Below are 14,968 nucleotides of genomic sequence, written 5' to 3' on the forward strand. Positions count from 1 at the left end.
ATATACAAGATAATAGCTTTATCTTGTATATCCAGTTGTTACTGCATGTAGCAATACAAGATGGGCGTGAAGTTGGGAGACTAAAGTACAACTGAGATTTAAGGTGCTTTTCAATGCTTCTGTCTCTCTTTTAATATACACAATGGAGTGCTTAGTTTACTAGTGGATTCGAATATGTGGCACTTGGAGGCAGCTGTTAATTTTATGCTGGATACCTGTGGTTTTTTTTTGTTTGTTTGTTTTTTTTAAGAAAAAAAGATTTCAGCTCTAAAAGGAAGCTTTCATAAAAAAATTACAGCTTGCTTTCCCTTTTCTCTCTCCTCCCCCTCAGCTGAATTGCTTGCAAAAAAACAACCATTAAAAACTAGTGAAGTATACTCTGATGATGAAGAGGAGGAAGAGGATGATAAGTCTAGTGAGAAAAGTGATCGCTCGTCAAGATCCTCGTCCTCTGATGAAGAGGAAGAGTAAGTAGTAACACTGGACTATAATTACTTGTGTGTGTTCAAAACCAGAGATCCACTTTATGTAGACACATGCTGTTTTAGAGGTTTGTTGGGGGGCAGTTCAGTGTTTCTAAAATAGTTTTGCCTCGGGGCACACTTGCGTTGCTCAGATTTGAGTCCTTGGCTTCTATATCATGGTGCATGGGACTGATTTATGCCAGATGGGTTTGCAACTTCAGTTCTCTGCTGTTAGCTTTAGCCCCATTTACACTGTTGTTTACATATTTGTTTAGTCCCACAGTTTAGCTGCTGTAGAATGCTGTCATATTAGCAGGGCAGAGATATGTGCTGGCTTATCTCAAAGCATTGGCCCATACTCTGCCTTGGTATGTGAGTCTTTCTGCTTTGTGGTTGCAGGGGTAGTGGGTAACAAGTCTGAGACTTTGCATTAAGCCTTTCTATGAATGCTAAATTCACATATCTACAGTCAATTAGTACATGATGAATCATGCCTTTTACTAGTAATTTAAATAGTTAGCACTCATGCTGCACCTCCCTCAGGACCCCTTTTTTGGTGACCGTGTCTCTACTTTTTTTTTTCTTTATTGCTTCTCACCTTTCCCAAATCAGGAAAGAAGAAATTCCTCCGAAGTCCCAGCCAGTGTCCTTGCCTGAAGAACTGAACCGAGTACGGTTATCGCGACACAAGCTGGAACGCTGGTGTCATATGCCCTTCTTTGCCAAGACAGTCACTGGCTGCTTTGTCCGTATTGGCATTGGAAATCACAACAGCAAACCTGTTTATCGGGTGAGTTTGGTTCCAAGGGAGTTAGTTCTTTTTATAGTGCTCTAATATAATATGTGGAGCTTAGCAGTTCTCGGGTACCTGCGACTGTTTGAGTGATTAACATAAAAAGATTGCTTATAACCAAAAAATGTAATTGCTGCCAAAAAAGTGGAGGAGACTGCTTTAAAAATCTATGGGACTAGCTAGGTGCAGAGATCTATTCAGTGAGAAAGAGGGAGCGCTAACAAAGCCTGTTCTTCCAGCTTTGGTTCATGCCGTCTTGTCTCATCATTTGTACTGCAAACTAAAGTTCAGGACTCTGCTTTGACCAAGTAAGGATGAGTAACATTCACTCCTTATTTCTGGGAATGTTCCCAAGTTATTGCATGGTCTCAGTTCTTTTTATACAAAGTATTTCTAATACATCAGCGTGCCCCAGAAGAGAAGGTGATTGAGAACACCATTTTATTTTTCTGTTTCATTGCTGTAACTGCACAATCATAGGATGCAATAATATTCTCTAAAATTGCATTAGAAAGGTCACCAGAGGGGTTGTGTTTAGTATGTGAGCAGCACTAGTGTATTTCATTTAGGACATGTTAGCCCAAACCAGTGTTGATTGAAAAGTAGGAAAATGTACATCACATGGTGAGGAAGGCAGAGCTGAGAAGATAGAAAAATTGTATCGAGCATTCAGATGGCATAATTTGTCAACTCAAAGGTGATGCATGAAGCAACTAATTCAGTACCTGATAACATACACTGAAGAGTCTTGCTTTCCTTGATCTAGTTAGAATTGTTAGTTAGATTAAGGTTTTTGATCTCTAGTGAAAAGGCTCGAATATGCCAGATATATTCCAGGAACACATACACACACACACACACAAAAAAAAAAAACCATCTTGCATTCTTCCTCTTGTGTGTTTTACTCTGTGAATATAGGTTGCTGAAATAACTGGTGTGGTAGAGACTGCAAAGGTTTACCAGCTTGGTGGTACCAGGACAAACAAAGGACTACAGTTGCGGTAAGATCATAGAATCATAGAATGGTTAGAATTGGAAGGGACCTTGAAGATAATCTAGTTCCACCCCCCCTGCCATGGCAGGGACACCTTCCACTAGACCAGGTTGCTCAAAGCCCCATCCAGCCTGGCCTTGAACACTTCCAGGGATGGGGCATCCACAACTTCGCTTGGCAGCCTGTTCCAGTGTCTCACCACCCTCAGAGTAAGGAATTTCTTACCAACATCTAAGCTAAATCTGCCCTCTTTCAGTTTAAAACCATTACCCCATATCCTATTGCTACATTCCCTGATAAAGAGTTCCTCCCCGTCTTTCCTGTAGGCCACTGGAAGGTTGCTATAAGGTCTCCCCAGAGCCTTCCGCTCTCCAGGCTGAACAACCCCAACTCTCAGCCTGCCTTCATAGGAGAGTGCTCCAGCCCTCTGATCATCTTCATGGCCCTACTCTGGACCTGCTCTGACAGGTCCATATCCTTCTTATGTTGGGGGCCCCAGAGTTGGGCACAGCACTCCAGGTGGGGTCTCATGAGAGCAGAGTAGAGGGGCGATACCAAAGTAATCCTCATCAGTTCATGAATCGGTGTCCTTTTCATAGCAAATAATGTTCTGTGTGTGGTTTGGAGATGAGAGCTGAAAAGCAGACTGGGCATTTGGCATGCTGCTTGCTGCTAGAATGTTGGGGTTGGGTTTGTTTGTTTGTTTGTTTTTCCCCCTTGGGCCCAGTGGAAATTATTTAAAAAAAAAAAAAAAAAAATTCATGCAGGGGCTTGTGATTGTGTTGACATCTGAGCAATTAGTTTGCCTTAGTAACCCATGATTGTTTGTATATGCCGCTTGAGCTTTGAAATACTTTTATATCTTTTCTCCACCGTTGCTATAATCAGATATTAGAAATATCATTTAAAGGCATACATGATTTGGTCTGGCACGCATGTTAGAATATAAAATAGTACTTTGGAGTGAAGAAGCTGAATGTAGCATTGGATTTCTCAATTGTTCTTAGGCCCCTTATAAGGATCATAAGGTGAAGATTAGCAGTTACAATATAAAATGTTCTGGTGAGATAGGACAAGAAGACATTAACCATTTGGGAGCAACAGGAAGGCATGTGTAGAATGCATGTGGGTGCAAGCGTGGAGTGAAATAAAAGTCTTATTGAATATCACAGTAGATTTAGATAACTTCTTGGGCTATCTCGGGAGAGAGCTCCATGCTTTGAGTGAAATTTACACCATGGCAACTAATTTTAGTATTGATTAGTAGCACTATACTAGTTCAGCTGGTAATGCCAAAGGTACTGCTCCACAGAAAATATTTAGGGATTTCTGGCTTTTCACTGGCCAATGAATGGAAAATTAGATAGGGGTTAGCTCCAGCATTGTATAATTTGGCACTGCTTAAAGGTTACTTCTACTGATTCAAATATGAAGGAGCTATGTGTTTCTGAAGATCGTGCCATGGGTCACCAGACAGGGTATGTAAGGTTTAGGTGTGAGAGAGGTCTGCTTCTGTTTCTTCCTGAGGGTCTTAATGCCACAACTGAGAGACTTGTTTCCTGCAGACTCGCTGTCTACTATTGCTTTGCATTACTACTAATAGCTGATCTAGGCTCCTGAAGTTAGGAATAGATAGCATGCAAGCCACAAGAGTAGCCTTAAGGGTCCAGTTTTGGGCTTCTTAAATCAGTTTACACCTATAAATCCAAGATCACAGCTCTGTACCATCAGAGAGGGATGTTGTTACACTTTCTTGTTGCAGGCATGGCAGTGATTCACGTGTGTTTCGTTTGGAGTTTGTCTCGAATCAGGAATTTACTGAAAGTGAGTTTATGAAGTGGAAGGAAGCGGTAAGTTTGCCAGACCTTAATTTCTTCTTAGCAGGCTTCTGCCATAGGTACTTTAAGTGGAAATTAACCTCATTGTCTCTTGTGTTTAGATGTTCTCTGCTGGGATGCAGCTACCTACACTAGATGAGATAAACAAGAAGGAAGTGTCCATCAAAGAAGCCCTCAACTACAAGTTTAATGATCAGGACATTGAGGAGGTAAACAGTGCATTGTAGTGAGTCTGTGGCAGTGCTTAAAGGTGACAGGATCTCATGAAGTAGAGCACTAGCCGTTGCAAAGCAAAATGATCAAGGTATTTGCTTCCTAAGAAGAAAATACAAGGCTCAAAATGAAGTTGCATAACTGGATAGAGTAGCTTGGTGACCCAGCTGTTGTTTGGTGCTAACTCCTGCTTTACTTCATCCTTTGTGCCCTGTTAACCTCCCTTGAACTCATGTTTGAAGAGCTCTGAACTCCTAACCTGAGTATGGCAACTTGTTGTCAAGTTCTGAAAAGCTAACAAACAACGTCATGATAGATGCATTTATTGCAGTTTCTGCAGTTTAATACTTGCTTAATACTGACCAAATGTGATTAGCATCAGATTTTTGTAGGTCGTAAGTAGGGGAAATGGAGCTGTAACTCATTACTAAGTCACAAATTTAAAAATGCAGCAGAGAAAGAGCATGAGTAAAATTCTGTGGCAGTAAGTACACTTCTTAGGTGATAGTGATCTGTTGCTTCTAGTGTCCAAGTATTGAAATAAACATTTCATATTTGCATATCCTTGCTGTTTCCTCTGCATCTTACAGATTGTGAAAGAGAAGGAAAGGTTCAGAAAAGCACCTCCAAATTATGCTATGAAGAAAACTCAGCTGTTAAAGGAGAAGGTGAGAGATGAGATGATGCCTGCAAGCTTAATGTAGTCTTTGATTTTGAAGAACTGGAACTTATCTGGATTTTGGCAGTGGTCAGCAGTAAGCTTGACTTTATGCAGCTAAAAGGTGGATCTCAAGGTTCATTGCTGGGTTCAGAACATTTAGAACCCAGTTGAAGCTATTGCATTCTTTTTCTAAGGGCAATTGCCAACAATTATTGCTGTCTCTTTTTGTGTCCTTTTAAACAAGAGTGTCATAAGATGTTCTCCTTTAGAAACTCTTTTTTTTCCTTCTTTTCTTAGGATACCCTGTAATAACATTTAAAATTTCATTTCCTATACTTTTTAAAATAGGAAAAATAAGTCATTAAATTCTTTCACTCAGGGATGACTGAATTGTCACTTTATGGCCAGTAATTTATATTGAAAAGAATACGTTGCTGAAAGATTTACTTGCTACTGAACTGTTTTACATGTAGACCTTCTGGAACGAATAGACCTAACAGTGCTGAGAAGTCAAAGCTGAGAAGTCATGTAAACAAGCAGTCTTAAGTATCTTTGAAGATAAAGACAGACATAACACATTTTGTTTGGTTTTATTTGTGCAGTCTTTTTTCAACACATTTGTACTTCATATACAGTAAAAACAAACAGCTTGTATTAAATTTAGTTCTGCATTCTTTGGCTTAACTGTATTGTTTGGTCATCGTTTTACTATGCACGAATATGTAAATTGTTAGTTTTCCATTGCAGAAGAGTGCGATTGCTTTTTGATGTCACTAGGTGGCACAATAAGCCACTGTTGTGAGTCTGGTAGTGCGGTAAGGGCTCTCCAACTCCCTGAAATAAGTGGCAACGGACAGTTGCAGAAATAATAATTCTTTTCCTGAGCTGGTAAATAGTGATATTAAATTTTAATCAAAACTGTAACTTAAATCATCTAACTGACTTGCCTCCCTCATGCTGGGACTAGAGTTCCTACGTCTTCCTTAGTTTAAAGCGTTTCAAAGTTTTTCAGAGTGAGATATCCTGTTTTGCCTTGAGCTGTGAGGAGAGTTTAGCTCTTTGTTGTATTCTTACCATGCGGGGTAGAACATCTGCAACTGGAACAAGGTTAGCCGACTGCTTTGTGGGTCAGTCCCTCGTTTCTCTCACTAGCTGTGTTGTAGAGAGTAGTGCCTAATGAGTTACTGTTTGGTTGAAGGCTATGGCTGAGGACTTGGGGGACCAAGATAAGGCCAAACAGATTCAAGATCAGCTTAATGAACTTGAAGAGAGAGCAGAGGCCCTGGATCGTCAACGAACAAAAAACATCTCTGCAATCAGGTAAGAAGCAGATATTGGAAATTTTCTTTCTTAAATAGTATCAATCAAAATATACAGAGAAGAGAAACTAATGCAGTAGTGAATTAACTGCAAGATTTTGTCTCTTCTTTCCTGTACAGTATATTAATGGAATGTGTATCATGATGGCTCTATTAGTGTTTGTCTATCTTCGCTTCCTTGTATTTGTCATTCAGTGAAAACCGTCAAAAATGTAAACTCTCTTCCACATACCCCAGGTAGCAGTTGTGTTGCAATAAGAGTAATTTGTGATCAGGATGAAGCTGCGAGAATGCTGTCAGGCATTTTGTGGTGTAGGGATTGATAAATGACAGTCACATTCTTTTTCTTTCCCCCACCCTCCTTTTTTTTTTTCCTTTCTGCAGTTACATCAACCAGAGAAATAGAGAGTGGAATATCGTTGAGTCTGAGAAGGCTCTTGTGGTAAATAGTACTGAATTAACACTTCTGTACCAGTAGAGATGAAATGATGCAAAGGGGGATAATTGCATGCTGGAGTTATGAAAGATTTTATAGATCATTTCAAAAATTGCCTACAGGGAAATTACATGATTTTTAAGCAGATTGCTTTATCCTTTTGATCAACTCAATTATCAGCAGATTACCGACTGTAATAGTGACAGTGCATTTTGTATGGGAACAAAATCGGAAAAGGAGTCTTCAGAGAATAAAATGGTAAAGGAAATACTCAGTTCTCTGCAATGACACTTCTATTAAGGAGAAGTTAAGCTTGTTAACAAATGGTTAAGCCTTAACTGTCCTGAGAGTTGTGCCCCTATTTTCTGTGTTACATTCAATAAGGACTGTTTTGCCGTGTGAAGTACGGGACTGGGTGTGTCAAAATCTTTCTAATCTGTAATTCTGTTGCTGGTTTTCCTCCGATCTTTATATTATATATTCCTAATGAGTGCTTGCATGGACAGGGTGGTGTGGGAGGATTTACAAGGGTGCAAGTAACTAACTCTGCAAAACCATGCGCTTTTTCTTCTTCAGGCTGAAAGTCATAGCATGAAAAACCAACAAATGGACCCCTTTACTAGGCGGCAGTGCAAGCCCACAATAGTGTCTAATGTAAGTGTACTACTTAAGTTCAATTGAGACAATTTGCAGAGAAACAGAAACCAATGTAATGCAGAGAGTAGGAAGGCAAATGTTGTTTGTATTCATTCATTCCCAACTGTGCCATATGCTATTAACGCTCCGGATGCCAGGATGATAAACAGTTCAATGAGATCCTGGTCTCACTGTCCCAAAAGAAAGAAAAAGCAATTTTTTTTTTTTTTTTTTAATGCAAAGTGTGAAGAACATGGAGAACATGTACATGGAGAAGCAACTGTGGTTTAGACTTCTGTAGTGAGTTCTATGTAGAAGTACTCAGATTTAGTTCTGGGAAGACAGTTTGCTTTAGGTGTGAGTTTTGCTACTAATTAGTTGAAACTTTACTGAAAGATCTGTGAAAGGTGAGAGGAGACCAGACATTTTGGGCCTGTGATGAATAAAGTAGTTTGTGTTAAACTTCCCCCATGATACTGTGGCAAAACCTCCTACTGCAGTCCCTAGCGATATAAATGATGGATAGCCAGGCGACCAGCTCCTACTTCTAAGCAATCTAGCTTTGTTGAGTCCTATTCTGGAATAGTATACGGTTCTGGTATCAGTACTTAAAAAAAAAAAAAAAACCAACCAACCAACCAAACAAAAAACAAAAACAAACAAACAAAAACAAAACAAAACAAAACAAAAAAACCCTGGTCAGGTTGGTTCTCATCAGCCTCCACAAACTGGCAAGGGAATAGAAAAGGAATTTTATTGCAGGGCTTGAATGAAATAATTACTTCTGAAATAATTCTTTATGAGAATCATAACTGAGTAGCTTTATTATGGTAGACAACTATTATGTAAAGAAAATAGTCTTCTAAAGATTTCTTCTCTCTATTAGAGTGTCTCAGCCAGAACTGTAAGCTGAAAGCAAATACATCTGACAATAATGTCTGGTCATGGGATCAAACCATATCAACAGGAAATGTATTTCTCATTTTCTCAAAGAAAGACTTTTTGAAGGATAACTTTTAGTTTGTTACTGTCACATGCATTACGTAGGTATCGTGATGATTTCAATTGTTTCTGAGATCCTGAAGATTGTGCTAGCTGATCTACAGCCTCTTATGGTTTTGGATTCATGGACATAAGCATTGTTTTAACAAAATGGTGATCTCGTTTTTGCCAATCTGTATACAGTGATTTTTATTTTTTTTTTCTTTGGTTCCTCCTCCTTCTTCCCCCACTCCCTTCAGTCCAGAGATCCTGCTGTCCAAGCTGCCATCCTTGCCCAGCTAAATGCAAAATACGGGTCTGGTGTATTACCAGATGCTCCAAAGGACATGAGTAAGGCAAGTTTCCATTTCTGTCTCTATGTTCCTCCCACTGTCACCGTTTCACTCTAGAAGCTTATGACTAATAGATGTGCATGCTTCAGTTCTAGAAGTAGGTACCCTGTAGAGCATTTTCATAGAAAAGAAATAGCTTTTTCTTTCTTGGGGAAAGAAAATAAGGTTTCTCTAGCAGTATGAAAGCTAAACTAAGTATGTTTGTGACAGAAGTGGGGCAAAAGCATTTTTATCTCTGTTTATCTGGACAGATAAGGGTTGGACGGGACGCTTACCTGTAGTTTTTATTTCAGGGTCAAGGAAAGGATAAAGATGTGAACTCTAAATCGGCCAGCGACCTCTCGGAAGACCTTTTCAAAGTGCATGACTTTGATGTAAAGATTGATCTTCAGGTTCCCAGTTCAGGTGGGTGTTCCAGCTGAGTCTGGGAATGTGGTTGTCCAGCTCATTATGGTAGAGCTCACTTCCTCCAGAATAGTTCTTTCAGTATCATTGGGCTTTTGAAAATGGGAACAAGGACTTGGTGTTTGTCATCTTGGCAAGTATCTTGAACTGAGGAGGAGGGGATGTGTGCTAGTGACATCCACTGAGAAAACAAGAACAACTGTGTTGTGTTAGACTGAAAGTCTGTATATCCCCGTATCCTTGCTACAGATGCCTAGGGAGAAAAGGAGGTAACGAGTATTTTCTGATGTACTCTTCCAGTCTACAATATTTGACTTGTATAATCTTTGGGGAACAGACAAGAGTGTTGTATGTAATAAGCCTTGATATCTATACCTTTATACTTATTGCATTAATTTGTCTAATCACTTTTGAGGACAGATAAGCTTTGGGCTGCTTTACCAAGTTGCTATTCCCTAGCTTTGGTATTGCAGATGGTGTTGAAGCAAAACTTTAGAGGAATCAAAACACTGGGCAGGGAGTGAAGGTATCCTTATAGACACAAACTTGCTGACCCTTCTTCTTTGTGATCTTGACTGTGAGAGCCTGAGCTGTGTGGCAGGAACAGTTAAGTATCATAGAATGATTTAGGTTGGAAAAGACCCTTAAGATTGTAGAGTCCAACTGTTAACTGAACACTACCAAGTCCACCACTAAACCATGTCCTTAAGTGCCACATCTACGCATCTTTTAAATGCCTTCAGGGATGGTGACTCAACCACTTCTCTGGGCAGCCTGTTCCAATGCTTGACAACCCTTTTGGTGAAGAAATTTTTCCTAAGATCCAATCTAAACCTCCCCGGTGCAACTTTTGAGGACATTTCCTCTTGTCTTATCGAGCTATTTTCCAGTGGAGGGAAAGCATGGGGGTATAGCAGTGGAATTTGACTCATGAGGCTTATTTTTTCTTGCATTACTGGAAGCATTAGAGCTGAAGTTTCTTGGAGGACAACAATTTAGCAAGTACTGTAAGAATGCACAAAGACTTAAAACCTTGTCAGGAAGGGAAAGTAGGAGAAGTTGTCTTTCCAGACTAGGTCAAGATTGGAACTCTGCCTGTAAGACTACAGAATGAGGTAGGATGCCAAGAATAGGAGGCTTCCTGAAGCAGACCGTGAGAGGTACGCACTTCAGAGAGTTAGCAAGCAGAAGAGGGTTAGGCACTAAAGGACACTGAAAACAAGGAAGGGGACAGAAAAGAGAAGGATGAGAGACATGCAATATAGGTAGAGGTTTAAGTATGGCTGGTTTGTTTTTCTTTTTTTACCTCAGACAGAACACCGTTTTGGCATCTTGCTTCATGCAGTCTCCCTTCTTGTTTAAAATGTGTGTTGTACCTATGGATAGGAAGTTTGACTTCTCTCCACTTATTACCTGTCTCTTTGTGCTTGCCATTCTCAAGGGATAATGATTTATCAAAGATCCCAGAACTGAGCCTGAAGGCTCTGTTTGTATTGTGATTTCAGTGTGCTATAGAGTAGTTTTCTTAAGAAATGAAAGTATACTTATCGGCAGAAAGCTGGATTAATAGACAGAGTCAAAATTGCACATGCTTTATCTATGAAGATAAGCTATCAGATACTGCCTGTATTATTAACTGAAGTTCTAACCTGATGTGTACTAGAAAAGCCACACGTGATTTTGTGGTGAAGTTTGTCAACAAAAGCAACAACTAAAAATGTGTAGTTTTCATGTATTTCAGTCCTCACTCTTTTCTTATCCTCAACAGAATCTAAGGCACTGGCCATCACCTCCAAGGCTCCACCAGCAAAAGATGGTGCCCCTCGGCGATCATTGAACTTGGAGGACTACAAAAAGAGGCGGGGGCTTATTTGAGCATGCCCACTCTGCTGCTTCTGATCCTGCATGCTCCATGATGATGTCCAACGTTTTCTTCCTCCCTTTTCAGTTCTCCCTTCTGGGTTGGAGCAGCAACAGAGCTGGGAAGAGACTCTTTAAAACTGCCAGTCATCTGTAACATAAACCATTCAACTATTTACTGTATAGACCTCCCTTCTTGCCCTTTCCTCCTGCCCCCTCACAAATGTGGATCTGTGCTATTTGGGGTTTTCCCATTTCTTTTAGTTTGAGTTTTGTTTTTATTTTGTTGATGCAGCTCGTTGGTCCACTCTGTGTTCAGTATTAGCCTGAGGTCTGGATTTCCATAGGAATCTCTTGGTGGTCACAGAATCAGCACTTGGTGATCTCCCCTTACATACCACCACAGGCACAGTGAATAAAGATTGGCGCAAGACCTTTGTGGCTGGAAGGTCATCTGCACTTTCTTCCTCCTCTTCTTCCTCCTTCATCCTAGCTTTGGAGAAGGGAATCTTCAAAAACTGGCTTAGGTTCAAAGTGTAAATTTTTTTGGGAGGGTTGTGTGACTTTTTTTCAGGTGTTTTTTATCATTTTTAAGCTGCAGTACTATTTGTATCCGTCTGTCACAGTTCTTTACGGCTGTTCTGAATTTCTACCAGCTGTACTTGAGCATCTGAAATTGCAAGAAAGAAACTCATTAAATGTGATTCTTCTTACTAAAACGGCTTGGCTGATATAGCTGTTTAACTTCATGTTCTCTTTTTTCACTTACACTTAACTGATGAGAGAGAGGTACACAACTCTTGATGTGGAACTTGTCATCTATAGCGCATCCGGAGTCTCCAGCTGTAACTGAGTGGAGTAGCTTATTCTGGGATGGCCCTTGGGTGCTCATTGGTTGGGCTGTAATTTCTTCTCTAAACCTCCAATATTACATAATTGTTCAGTCATCGTGTCTTCACTGGGCTCCAGCTCACTTTGTTTCTTGCTTTGCGAACTGTTTAAATGGGGCTTCTATAAACAAACAAAACATTAAAAAAAAAATCATTTTGTGTGGAAGGGGAAGGACACAGTAAGGACATAGTAGAAAGATCAGTGGGCAATGTATTGAGAGGTAGCTGATGCGCATTTTTATATGTAAACTGGTACAAGTGGAGTGCAACACTAGCAGAAGAATTGTATGGCTTTATGGAATATTTGACTGGACACAAGATGACAGCTAAATTATCACTCAGGTGTAAAAAAAGAAAAAAAAAGTCAAAGTGTAAATATAAGTGACGTTTAACAAAGAACTTTTCCAAACAAGATACAACTGAATATATGGAGCTAAGAACTAAATTAAAAGATAATTAGAAGTCTAAAAGGTTAGAGGCCCTCGTTCAGGTAAGCGTGTAAGCACGTGTTTATTCCTACTCAGGCCAGTACGTATATAGTAACTTAAGCACTGAACTGGATAGGAATGTTTCTGGGGGACCCTGAAGAGGGAAATGCTGATGCTCTTCTTGTGTCAGAGCATTACTGTTTTTCTGAAATCATACACTGGTTATGTTTAAACCTGTGTTTGATGCTTTCTTGTTGGATTCTTAATGAAACTTTAATCTAGTTCTTATTTAACTTTCTCTTCCTTTTTTTAACAGTAGCTTTAAAGAAACATCATGTAATTGTGTGCAGATTGATGCTATGAATTGTGTATAAAAAGAAAATCAACCTATGAAGTAGCTCTCACCTGCTTATTTACGGAATAGTCCATGGTTCTATGATGCATGTGGGTTATTCTGTAAATGCGTAATCATAGACTGCTTTATTTGATGGCCTATTTTAGCAGCTTCTCTGGAGTTGTAGTAGGCTCTCACGTATATGTACTTTTATCTTCTTAAGAGTGGATTTATGGAATCTACCATGATAACTTCATAGGAGACATCGTGATTCACTGTGTAGATATGCATTTGATATGACTTTGTTTTTTTCAACAGCTTCAATGGTGTTAACAGATTTGTAATTAAAAATCTAAGCCTATTTTGCAATAGCCAGTTTTCAAAGTAATCACTCTCCAATGCTTTGCAGAAATAATTGCCAAATCAAGCAATTCAGAAACTGATTTTTCCACAGAAATGCCTCAGAGCCCTGAGGTGCTGTGACAAGTGGTCTCTAAGGGTAAAGTTAACTCAAATTTAATATTTTTAATATGCTTGCCCTTGATGTATTGGTTTTAGGTAACTTCTGCGTTTGGTAACACAAGAATAGTCTGTGCTACAGCCACAATGTCGATGAGACCCATACAGTGTTGCAAGTAACTTTCAGTGGAGATAACTGAAACAGAGGAGATGCAGTGAGTTTAGAATGCAGATCTGAATGATGGACTATGTCCTAGTTATCTGCAGCTGTGAAACTGCCACTTACCCTCTCAAAGTCTCTGGATTCTGCTGAAGAACTGTTTTTTAAGAGAGGCAACAGTCAGTAAACTATCGTGCAAACCTCTTATATTGAGAATAATACATCAAGAAAGTACTCTTGAATAGTTACAGAACTGTATGAAAGCTGTAATCTTTTTTTCCTTTAAGTGCATGTAAAGGTGAGTGACTATACCTCCCACTCATAAGAGAGGGAGAGATTTGTTTGCTTTGTTTCATTGGTGTCCTAGCATAGTTCATCACAATTGTACAGACTTCTATAAATAAACTTGGTTTGTTGGTTTAATAAGGTTGATTGTTTATCCCTTGATCTGAGGTGCTAAGGGTTTCCTGTCTGGAAATTGTTTTTGTCAGAAACTGACACTTCATTTATCAATCTGGACAATTTTATTTGAAATACGAATACTGTAAAAGCCCCCTCTTTTGCAAGAGTGGCTGTTGACTCCTGGATTACTCTCTAACAGCTGGAGTTCCTCCTTACCACTAGAATGAAATGTAGCCTCTTGGAAGGTCACTTCACTTGCACCTCTGTTGCATCTCACTAAAAACAGAGACTTTGCTTGTCTTATTAGAAATCCAGGCTACTTTTGTAATCAAAGATGCTAAAGCGTGTACCTGAACTTAGAGAAGCTACTGAGTGAGATGAAGCAAGACTGTTCTCAGGGGTTGCTTAGTGGGAGGATGAGATACAATAGGTCTCAGTTGAAACAGGGAAAGTTCTGCCAAGTTGTAAGGAAAAACTTTTTCACCCTTAGGGCAGTCAGAGAGTGGACTAGGTTGCCCAGAGAGATTGTTCTGTCTGTATTTTTGAGATTTTCAAGAGAAGACTGTATTACGCTGTGAGTAACGTGATCCGACCTTGTAGTTTATCCAGCTTTGAGCAGGAGGGTGAACTGGAGACCTCTCTGACCTCCCCTCTGACCTGAATTATCCTATGATTCTGTAAGTAATTTCATGTTGCTTTCTCCAGTTTTGTCTGCATTCTTTGCGTGTACTGCCCCCTCCCCACTCCTTTTCTTACGTGCTGTACACAGAATTTCTCACACACATGGTGGCTTACCATGAGCAGTGTGGCATTTCCCAACACACATCCTTTCTGAGACTTGCTGGGTGTGTACATCTCAAGTTCATGCTAGGGCTGTCTGTGAAATAAAATTGTCTCCAGGGATTTGTCACTGAACAGGCTGGAAGACTCAGCCTGTTACACTGTAGAGTGAAGAGCTGTAACTGAGATTTGATTAGCAAAGTGTTCCTTTGGTGCGCTTTGAACAACAAAACTCTGAGTTTTCCACTTCTTTATGAGCTTTTTTAATGCATATGCTTTTAAGTTGCTGTGCAAGGTCACAGATTTTCAAGGAATCTTTAGGACAAAGGGTCTTGAGGATGGGTTGACAGTTTTTAACTGGCTTTGGGAGGGATAGTCAGCCAAAGGAAAAAAATGTTATGCCTCAAAGGAAAAGGAATGAATTAGCTGTGAAGAAAGTGCTTCACAGCTAGTTCATTCTTAGCAGAAGGTGGAAGTGGAAGAAGGTGAGAAAAGGAGGAGTCTGCACGAATTCTTCACTGGTTATACATACTGGGGAATAAAGAGGCATGTGGATGTCATC

At 39.8% G+C, this 14,968-nt stretch overlaps 1 protein-coding gene across 1 annotated transcript in view; it reads left to right on the forward strand.

The window, feature by feature from the left end:
- The window catches only part of RTF1 (RTF1 homolog, Paf1/RNA polymerase II complex component), a 33,240-nt gene extending 19,590 nt beyond the window's left edge, over positions 1-13,650 (forward strand). The window contains exons 7-18 of the mRNA XM_082484757.1: positions 332-467; positions 1,077-1,254; positions 2,176-2,258; positions 4,014-4,101; positions 4,191-4,298; positions 4,893-4,970; positions 6,162-6,283; positions 6,667-6,724; positions 7,295-7,372; positions 8,596-8,691; positions 8,982-9,093; positions 10,862-13,650. Of these exons, the coding sequence (XP_082340883.1) occupies positions 332-467; positions 1,077-1,254; positions 2,176-2,258; positions 4,014-4,101; positions 4,191-4,298; positions 4,893-4,970; positions 6,162-6,283; positions 6,667-6,724; positions 7,295-7,372; positions 8,596-8,691; positions 8,982-9,093; positions 10,862-10,968 (1,244 nt within the window). The 3' untranslated portion in view covers positions 10,969-13,650. The remainder of the gene's footprint in view (positions 1-331; positions 468-1,076; positions 1,255-2,175; positions 2,259-4,013; positions 4,102-4,190; positions 4,299-4,892; positions 4,971-6,161; positions 6,284-6,666; positions 6,725-7,294; positions 7,373-8,595; positions 8,692-8,981; positions 9,094-10,861) is intronic.
- Positions 13,651-14,968: the final 1,318 nt, after the last annotated feature.

Source organism: Vanellus vanellus (genome assembly GCF_965231255.1).
Source record: "Vanellus vanellus genome assembly, chromosome: 6".
NCBI classification, from domain to species: Eukaryota; Metazoa; Chordata; class Aves; order Charadriiformes; family Charadriidae; genus Vanellus; species Vanellus vanellus.